Raw genomic sequence first — 10,581 nt, 5'->3', positions numbered from 1 at the left:
TGGTCAGGCTTCCCCAGCCTTACTATCATCCATCAGACCCTGGTGAATGTTCATGTCAGGCAATGGCAGAGTCAGGCTCAGTTGTGATGAAATGCTGAGGGTTCACTGAAATTGTTGTCATGGTTTGAACCTTGATATTAAATATTGGTAGGGTACACTGGGATTAATTCTACTGAAGCAGAGAAGGCGAAAAGGCTATGTTCATAAAAATACCAAATCTTTCAATAGCAAAAGCCTATTTCTTGTGGTTGGCTTTCAGGATGAGGGGATCTGTAGGTCAAAATTGTCATTCGGCTCACACTGACAACAAATTCAGTGAACCCTCATCCAGTAAAGATATTGATTGTTGTACAAAACAGCAACTATTTGTGACTGCCAAATATTTGCTCAAGCAATTCAAATGTAATCCCACTACACTGCTGTCTCCCCATAGCCCTAAGTTTCCCCGTGCTTCAAATATTTATCCAGTATTATCCAATATTGTACTTTGGTCCATCAAGGCACAAGTCAGGAGTGAATACTCGCCACTTGCCTGGATGATTTCAGCCCCACTAACACTCAAGAAGCTCAACACTATCTAGAACAAAGCAACCCACTTGATTGCCATCCCATCCACAAATATTTAATCCCTCCACCACCGACGAATAGTGGCAGTCATGTGTTCCATATCCAAGATGTACTGCAGGAACTTACCAAGGTTCCTTAGGCAGCACCTTCCAAACCCATGACTACTACCATATAGAAGGACAAGAACAGTAGATACCTGGGAATGACACCACCTGGAGGTTCCCCTCCAAGTCACTCACTATCTTGACTTGGAAATATATCAACATTCCTTCACTGTTGCTGAGTCCCGGAACTCCCTCCCTAACAGTACTGTGGGTGTACCTACACCACAGGGACTGCAGTGGTTCAAGAAGGCATCTCACCACCACTTTCTCAAGGGCAACTAGTGATGGGCAATAAATGCTGTTCTGGCCAGCACGCCCACAACTAATAAATGAATGTTTTAAAAATGTATTTCAAAGATGTACTAACCTGTGTTCCATCCCCTGTGTTTTAAGCTTCACAGCTCCAATTGTCCTTGGAGTAAAAAAACATCTAACCTTACTCCGAATGCCAATTTTGATCTACAGATCCCCTCATCCTGATACCCAACCAGAAGAAATAGCCTTTTGCCATTGCAAGATTTTATATTTTTACGAACATATATTAAATAGCCTTTTCACCTTCTCTGCTTCAGTGGAATTAATCCCAGTGTCCCAAATCTCTCCTTATAAACTATAGTTTCTCATCCCTTTTATCATCCTATTTCCCATGGCCCAATGCCCTGTCTATTTTATTGAATGTAAACTACATTCTTATTCTAAATGTGATTAATCAATGGTGGAATTCTCCTATCGTGCGACTAAGTCCTGCTGGAATGTGGAGCATTTCCCCCTGCGGAAGACGGTTGAGAAACACACCAAATTTTCTGGTCCTGACCTAATTAATTATACAACCTGAGGTTTTGCGCCATATTCCGTGGCGAGGCAGGCCTGATGGAAAGTAGTCTGTTCTCCTATCCGGGCATCATCTTGAAAAGATGGCCAACATCACTGACCAACCATTGACCTCCTGAAAGTGAAGATAGATCTCCGGTGTGCCATTTTCAATCCTTCCCCAGTCTGAACAATACCCTGCCTGGCAGAGTGGTGGAGGCCATGTCAATTGAGGCTTTCAGAAAGGAATTGTATCTGCCTCCATTACCCGTTCAGGCAGGGCACTGCAGATAGCAAAATCTCACTGCATTAAAAAAATGTTTCCTCAAGTCGCCTTTGGATCTTTTGCCAATCACCTTCAAACTGTGTCCTTTGGCTGCCAACACTTCTGCCTCTGCAAGCAGTTTCCTTTGTTTGAAGGAAAATCAACATCTGGCATGTGGGAGGCTTTCAAATGTCAGTTGATTAGAATTCAGGACCGGCATGTATCTGTGAGGACAAAAGATAGGGGTGGCAAGTATAGGGAACTCTGGATAACCAGGGATATTATGAACCTTGTCAAAAAGAAAAAGAAAGCATTCATAATGTCAAGAAGAAAAAGAAAGCATTCATAATGTCTAAAAGAAAAAGAAAGCATTCATAATGTCTAAAAGACTTAGGACAGATGAGGCTCTTGAAGAATATAAAGAAAGTATGAAGGAACTTAAGGTAGGAGTTAGGAAAGGGGTCATGAAATTTCATTAATAAACAGGATTATGAAATATCCTGAGGCGTTTTACACGTATGTAAAGAGCAAGAGGGTAGCCAAAGAAAGGGTTGGTCCATTCAAGGATATTGGAGGGAATCCATGTATGGGACCAGAGGAAATGGGAGGGGTACTAAATGAATACTTTGCCTCAGTATTCACCAAAGAGAAGGACTTGGTGGATGAGGAGTATGTTGATATTAATAAAGAGGAGGTGTTGGGCATCTTACAAAGCATTAAAGTAGATGAGTCCCCAAGGCCTGATGGGACCTACCCCAGAATACTGTGGGAGGCAAGGGAGGAAATTGCTGGGGCCTTGACAATAATCTTTGTATCCTCATTGGCTACAGGTGACGTTCCAGAGGACTGGAGAGTAGCCAATGTTGTTCCATTGTTTAAGAAGAGAAGCAGGGATAATCCAGGAAACTAGAGGTGGTGAGCCCTATGTCAATGGTAGGGAAATTATTGGAAAAGATTCTGAGAGACAGGATTTACTCACGTTTGAAAACAAATGGACTTATTAATGATGGAAGTGACAAAGATGATAGATAAGGGAAAGGCAATAGATGTTGTATACATGGACTTCAGTAAAGCCTTTGACAAGTCATGGTAGACTGGTACAAAAGGTGAAGTCACATGGGATCAAAGGAGAGCTGGCAAGTTGGATACAGAACTGGCTTGGGCACAGAAGACAGGGTAGCAGCAGAAGGGTGCTTTTCTGAATGGAAGGCTGTGACTAGCAGCGTTCCACAGGGATCAGTTCTGGGACCTTTGTTGTTCATAGTGTTATTAAATGATTTGGAAGAAAATGTAGCTGGTCTGATGAGTAAGTTAGCAGACGACACAAAAATTGGTGGAATTGCGGATAATGAAGAGGAGATACAGCAGGATATAAACTGGTTGGAGTCTTGGGCGGAGAACTGGCAGATGGAGTTTAATCCGGACAAGTGTGAGGTAATGCACTTTGGAAGGTCCAATGCATGTAGGAATTACACAGTAAATGGGAGAACTCCTGCGAGCATTGACAGGCAGAGAGATCTGGGCGTGCATGTCCACCGATCACTGAAAGTGGCAACACATGTGGATAAGGTGGTCAAGAAGGCATACGGCATGCTGGCCTTCATCTGCCGGGGCATCGAATATAAAAATTGGCAAGTCATGTTGCAGCTGTACAGGACCTTAGTTAGGCCTCATTTGGAATATTGTGTACAATTCTGGTCGCCACACTACCAGAAGGATGTGGATGCTTTGGAGAGGGTACAGAAGCGGTTTACTGGATTGTTGCCTGGTCTGGAGGGCATTAGCTATGAGGAGAGTTTAGATAAATCAGGCCTGTTCTCATTGGAACAACAGAGGTTGAGAGGCGACCTGATAGAGGTCTACAAGATTATGAGTGGCATGGACAGAGTGGATAGTCAAATGCTCTTTCCTAGGTTAGGAGAGTCAAGTACAAATATATGAATAGGGTAGGAATGGAAGGATGCAGACTCCGTAAGTGGATACGGTTTTAGTTTAGGCAGTTACCATGTTTCAGTTACCATGTCGGCACAGGCTTGGAGGGCCGAAGGGCCTGTTCCTGTGATGTATTGTTCTTTGTTCTCTGTACTGATCTTCTCCCTTTTAAAAGTGCTAGGTGCAATTTTCCCACAACCTGGTGCGATGGGTGAATCGCGGGAGAGGTCCAAATCGTGCTGCTCGCCGGGCGCAAAACTTTGTGCGAGTCACCCGACTTGCTGTGCCTGGCACAGTCTGGATCACGCCCTCACTGGGCTTGATTCAGATAATGATATGCTCATTTAGACATCCCATTGCTGCATTCACCCGCCGCCCGGGAACCAATGGCAGCACCTACGAGGCCTCAGCCAGGCGCCGAGTAGTACTGGTCTCCACAAGCGAAGACCAGTTGTGAGGGAACCTCAGGGTTCTTGGAGCCCCCCCTCCCCCTCTGATGGTTGGGACAGGACAGGGTAGTACCCTGGCACTAGGGCACCTTGACAGTGCCAACCAGGCACCCTGGCAGTGCCAACCAAGCACCCCGGCAGTGACATTCTGGAAGTCCAGAGTGCCCAGTTGGCACTGCCAGAGTACTCGGGGCACTGCCAGTGTGTCAGGATCACAGTGCCAAGGGCCACGGCCTAGGGGACTATGCCCATAAAATGGGTGGGTGAGGGGGGAATGAAATGGTCACAGAAATATAGGGGGGGTGAAGGGGGTGTCCTGAAATGGCGGGGTATTTACAGCCCTTTCAAAATGGCGCCCTGATCTGTGAGGAACCGGTCCTGCTGGCAAGTTGAGCTCCCCAGGGCTCCGTGATGTGGCATTCAGCCCAATACTGCCTTGATGTAAAGGGCAGTCACTCTCACCTCACCTCTTGTGATCAGCTCTTTTGTTAATGTTTGGCCTTGGTCTGGAATAAGGTCAGGAGCTGAGTGGCCCTGGCAGAACCCAAACTGAGGGTCAATGAGCAGGTTATAGCTGAGTAAGTGCTCGACAATACCTTCCATCTCTTTGCTGATGATCGAGAGTCGAGTGATTGGGTAGTAACTGGCCATTTGGAGTTGTCCTGCTTTGCATAAGAACAAAGGAAATAATAATAATCGCTTATTGTCACAAGTAGGCTTCAAAGCTTCAATGAAGTTACTGTGAAAAGCCCCTAGTCGCCACATTCCGGCGCCTGTTCGGGGAGGCCGGTACGGAAATTGAACCCGCGCTGCTGGCTGTGTTCTGCATTGCAAGCCAGCTATTTAGCTCACTGTGCTAAACCAGACCCAGGAATAGGAGCAGGTTGGAGTAGACCATATGGCCCATTAAGCCAGCTGCACCATTCAATACGTTCATGGCTAATCGTGGACATCAACTCTATTTTCCCACCCACTCCCCAGAGAGACCAGGGGCTGGATTCTCAGATTTGAAGTCTAAATGCTGACGCCGGCGTGGGAACAGTGGCGTTTTAAACCCGAAAAAACAGCGCAAAAGCTGCACCGTTCCTCCATCTGGTGGGGGGCTACCAGGCACACAGCATAAAGCCCCCGGCTTTACCTGCGGATATGGCCGGAGAATTGCCGGGTCCGTGGCCAACATGGCGCCGGCCGCGCGTGGACCCGGCCTGTCAAAAACTGCCCCCCTGTAATCAGCCTCGCCACCCCCAGAACAGCCCCCACCCATGCCCCCAGCCCCTGTCAAAGCCCCCTGCCTGTGGAACGGCTCCCCGCCAACTGTGGTGCCGCTGGACCCAGTCCGCAGCCGCCACGCCGGGTTTACGAAAATAATAAGGACAAGTGTTCCACGGCATCAGGAACTCGGCCCATCGGGGAAGGGCCTCAGGTGACGTCCTGAGGCCTTCCCGACGGCATGCGGCATACTATTCGAGTACACCGTTTTTGAGGGGGCGGAGCATGGCAAAAGCGGCGGCGCCCTCGATTTTGGCGCAAACGGGGATTCTCCAGCCGGTCGCCGAATGTGATTTTGGCAACCGGAGAATCTCGCCCCAGAAATCTGTCTCTCCTGGTCTTAAATGCATTCCATGATGGAGCATCCACAACCCTCTAGGATAGAGAGTTCCAAAGAATCACAACTTTTTGAGTGAAGACATTTCTCCTCATCTCAGTCCTGAATGACTGGTCCCTTACCTTCCGATTGTGGTCCTATGTTATAGATTCCGCGACCAGCAGAAACAATCTCTCAGTATCCGCCCTATCAAACCCCTTCAGTATTTTGTTGGCTGCAACGAGATCCTTATTCTAAACTCCAGAGAATATAAGCAGAAGTCTCTTTGATCATCAACTTTTAAAAATATTCTGCTTTCTCATTCTTATGATCAAAGTGACTGGACTACCTGTGCAATTTCCAACATTGTTGGATAGATGCCAGTGTTCTGGCTGCACTGGAACAGCTTGGCCAGGGAGCACGGCAAGTTCTGGAGCCCAAGTCTTTAGTACTATTGCCGTTGTCAGGACCCAAAGCCTTTGCAGAGTCTGCAACCATTCCTTGCTATCATGTATAGTGAATCGAATTGGCTGAGGACTGGCATAGGTGTTGCTGGGGACCACAAAAAGAGGCCATGATCGATCATTCACTTCTGGCTGAAGAAGATTGCAAATGCTTCAATTTTATCTTTAGCCTATTCCCGCAATGGAGTCGGCGGGTCAGGAGCGCAGGGTGTGGGCTTACAGCCCGAACCAGCCCAAATCCTTTAAAAGCCCTGTTGAAAAATTGGAAACACCGGTATGGGGTCAGGAATCCTGGAATCGGGTCCCAGCTGCGAATTGTGAGGCTCCCTTGCCATCCCGACTCCGTGGTAGTCCAAGCCAGTATCTCACCTGGGTAGCAATGACTGGCATTAATAGCAGCTGAAATAATCTCAAAATTAAAATCTAGCATGTGTGGAAACTGTATGAGCTAATTAAATATTTTTAGATCTTGTAAATTACCTTCGAAGTACTGAGTTGCACAAAATGCCAGGTTGGCTAATCAGAATTTTTCCAACAACTGTGATATCTACTAAATCTTTGTGTCCAATTCTGTAAGCAATTCTGTAATAACGTGTATTAGAATTATGCTTGTTTGGTCCAGTCAGTGTAGCATGCAAATGCATATACCTCTTGAAACTTTCACTGTACATGTCTGGAAATGTATTCTTCCTTGACAGTCATTTTGCTGACTTAAATAAAAACAGAAAATGCTGGATAAACTCAGCAGGTCTGGCAGCATCTGTGGAGAGAGTTTCAGATCTAAATGAAGAATAATTTAGATCCAAAACGTTAATCGTTTCTCTCCACGGATGCTGCCAGGTCTGCTGAGTTCATCCAGCATTTTCTCTTTGTATGTCAGAGTTCCAGCATCCGCAGTATTTTGCTTTTGTTTTGCAAACTTCATTTGCGTTATTTCAGCTGACCAGACATTTTCTTTGCAATGTGGGAACTGTATCATATTTTGTGTCAGACTGAGCATTTACTTGCCAGTTGACCCATAAGTTGTATGGTAATGTATTTGGTGCTCTCGATTTTAATAGTGTGTACTCTTTCTTTCCCCTTCTTTGTAACACAGCTCACCTACACTGATGCCACGCAAAACAAAGGAACACTGTCCATATTTGGGAGCGTTGGAGAAAACGGCCGTGCCATGACCCCTGACTACCTGTGGTCACTGCACGCTGTACCAGGTGTCAGACATGGTACAAGAGTGGCTGATGGTGCACCAGACTTTTCATAAAAAACTGAATACTCCTTCAGTGCCTTATGGAACATAATGGAGAATCACAACAATGCAACTCATCATTCTGAATCACAATAAGAGTCTAGCTTGCTTGAAAATACAGGACAGAGTTTAAAAAAGAGAATCAAGCTTCTCTGTGAAATTATATACGGGAATAAAATCAATTTAGTTCAGCAAAAAGCCATCATTTGATTACACAACTATTGCAGAGAAAGGTTTCATGTATAAAATGTCTGAACAATAATATTGGAATTCATTACTTTGGGTGCCAGTGCAGTCTTCTCGCACCAAATAAATGAAAAATTGGAAAAACACTCAATGTGCAATATAAAATAATGTCTGAAAACAGTTTGTTTAATGACTGATTAACTAATAAGAAATAATGGCAATTTAAAAAATTAGATATTCCTTGCAAGATACAGAGGCAAAATTCTTACATGATATCTTTTCTGTGAGAGGAAAAACAAACAGAATTGTAAGGTTTTTTTTTAAAGTAAAATCCAGGCTGTTCAGTAAAGTATCTACATACTAATTACCTCTGTTAATATTACAAATGGGGATTCAGTAGGTTAACATCCAATCTGTGAGGAAGCAAAGGAGGCGCTGTCAAGATGTCAAAAGGAATGTGAACAATCATGTACAATGAAATGGCCTACTTTTATATCGGAGCAAATGTGCTTAACCCTTTCCTCTCTGAACATTTTCAAACGTCTGATCATTGAGAAGATTTCATCTGAATCGAAAGCGGCCTGATCAGTTGAGAAAGGGTTAATCAGTGCTCCACAAATAAAGTATCTATAGAAAAGAAACTGATTTTTTTAAAGGATTATATGAACAGAACCAATGTAGATTTATCAACTTGTGTCAGTTTTGAAGAGTGATCGACTTCACAGAGGTGAAGGATTTGAGTTCTTTTCATTCTTTTTAAACTTGCATGTAAGACAGTGATTGCCTACACGTCCCGCTATTAACTTCAAGCTATAGAAGTTAAGCTGTAGTCACTTAAAGAATTTTTTTTTTGTTAAAACTGCACATCAGCAAACACAGAAATGTTAACAAACGAGCAAAATAGCAAATATTTAAAGCATAAAGATGCATGAGTGGACATCATTTACTGAGTCTCGGTAATGAGGTGTTGTAAAAGAAAGGAATTTTAATACATTTTGTAAATAAACTGTATAGAAAAAAAGAAGTCTGCAAATGCCTGACCGAATCACAGTGTATGCCTCTGATTTTTTTTTTTGCTTAACGGCTTTTGTGGTCGGGCGGTTTCTTATTCTTTTTGAAGCAGTGAGGCGTGACATTTCTCTGTGTTTTTTGCCCTTTACCAGTGTGTAATCAACTGAAGTTACAAGAGCCGCTGTCCGTCAGTCGCACTTAATAATGTTAAACCTCCCTGCCTCCTTTATCTCAATGTCATCACAATGTGGGTGTATGATACTGGTGTCAGGATATAGGAGCTGGTCTTAATAAGGTAACACAGGGAACAGGTCATATATGCATTTGCTGCCTGTTCTGTACACAAGCATATTCTATTCTGAACTTAAAAGAATGGTTTCGACCTGAAATGTAAAGCGAAAAGCACTACTGTATTGCTGAGACTTGACCTGATTGTCTCAGTCCGAAGGTTCTTCTGCAATGTGCATCATTATGCATGAAATGAAGATTGGTAATAATTGTCATATCTCATCGATTAGGGTGAATTTTCACTGACTGTTGTACATTTCACAAATATTTGGCTGAAATTTCACCACAGAGACAGCAAACAGGAGTTGGGTCTGCCTTTAGGTCAAAAACCTGCCTCCAGTGGGAAACTAATTAAACTCAAGATTTTCAGGGAAGGAGCTAAGCCCTTAATTGATATGGAAACAGGTTCAGGTTCCCTCCACACTCAGAGTCGGAGGCGGGGTGGGGAGGGAGGCAGATATGGAGATGGGTCAGCTGAAGGGTGAGATTCATTTAGACACCCTACAGCAGCCTTCACTGAGACTGCTGACTGTGTTGAGGGAGAGATCTATACTTTATGCGCAAGATGATGTCACAGTACCATAGGGACGAGAGATGTCACTGGTGAGCTGGAAGCACAGGGCCAGGAAAATCCCTCACTTTAGATTTGGATTTGTTTATTGTCAAGTGTACCAAGGTACAGTGAAAAGTATTTTTCTGCGAGCAGCTTGAACAGATCATTTAGTACATTAAAAAAATACGTATTGGGGCAACACAAGGTACACAATGTAAATACATGGACACCAGCATCGGGTGAAGTATACAGGAGTGTAGTATTAATCAGATCAGTCCATAACTCTTTCCAGGAGCCGGTGCAGACTCGATGGGCTGAATGGCCTCCTTCTGCACTGTAAGTTCTATGATTATGATCGATGATAAGAGGGTCGCTTAGGAGTCTGGTAACAGCGGGGAATAAGATGTTTTTGAATCTGTTTCTGCGTATTGTCAGACCTTTGTATCTCCTGCCCGATGGGAGAAGTTGGACGAGTGAGTAAGCCGGTTGGGAGGAGTCATTGATTATGCTGCCCACTAGCCTGACCTGGCTTAGAGAGAGAGCCTGACCTGGGTTAAAGAGAGAGAGCCTGACCCGGGTTAGAGAGAGAGAGCCTGACCCGGGATAGATAGAGAGACCATGAGACATAGGAGCAGAATTAGGCCACTCGGCCCATTGAGTCTGCTCCGCCATTCAATCATGGCTGATGTTTTTCTCATCCCCATTCTCCACAGCCTTCTGTGGCAAAGAGTTCCACAGATTCACCACCCTAGGGCTGAAGAAATCCCTCCTCATCTCAGTTTTAAAGGATCGTCCCTTTAGTCTGCGATTGAGTCCTCTGGTTCTAGTTTTTCCGACAAGTGGAAACATCCTCTCCACGTCCACTCTACCAGGCCTCGCAGTATCCTGTAAGTTTCAATAAGGTCCCACCTCATCCTTATAAACTCCCAACAAGTACAGACCCAGAGTCCTCAACCGTTCCTCATACGACAAGCTCTTCATTCCAGGGATCATTCTTGTGAACCTCCTCTGGCCCCTTTCCAAGGCCAGCACATCCTTCCTTAGATACGGGGCCCAAAACTGCTCACAATACTCCAAATGCGGTCTGACCAGAGCATTATACAGCCTCAGAAGTACATGCC

At 44.8% G+C, this 10,581-nt stretch overlaps 1 protein-coding gene across 5 annotated transcripts in view; it reads left to right on the top strand.

Moving 5' to 3' along the window:
• gria3b (glutamate receptor, ionotropic, AMPA 3b) overlaps positions 1-8,645 on the top strand; it is a 626,694-nt gene extending 618,049 nt beyond the window's left edge. For 3 of the 5 annotated variants that reach the window (XM_072505638.1, XM_072505639.1, XM_072505637.1), the window contains exon 16: positions 7,273-7,431. Coding sequence is in view for 2 of the 5 variants with exons in the window: in XM_072505636.1 (XP_072361737.1) it covers positions 7,273-7,437 (165 nt within the window). In the remaining 3 variants the exon portion in view is untranslated. Of the gene's footprint in view, positions 1-7,272 lie in introns of all 5 variants that reach the window. The other 2 variants (XM_072505636.1, XM_072505635.1) reach the window with 1 other exon arrangement.
• The last annotated feature ends 1,936 nt before the right edge of the window (positions 8,646-10,581 follow it).

Source organism: Scyliorhinus torazame, chromosome 5 (genome assembly GCF_047496885.1).
Source record: "Scyliorhinus torazame isolate Kashiwa2021f chromosome 5, sScyTor2.1, whole genome shotgun sequence".
NCBI lineage: Eukaryota > Metazoa > Chordata > Chondrichthyes > Carcharhiniformes > Scyliorhinidae > Scyliorhinus > Scyliorhinus torazame.
Note: the sequence above shows the minus strand (reverse complement) of the source record. Positions and strands in the feature narration are given on the sequence as shown.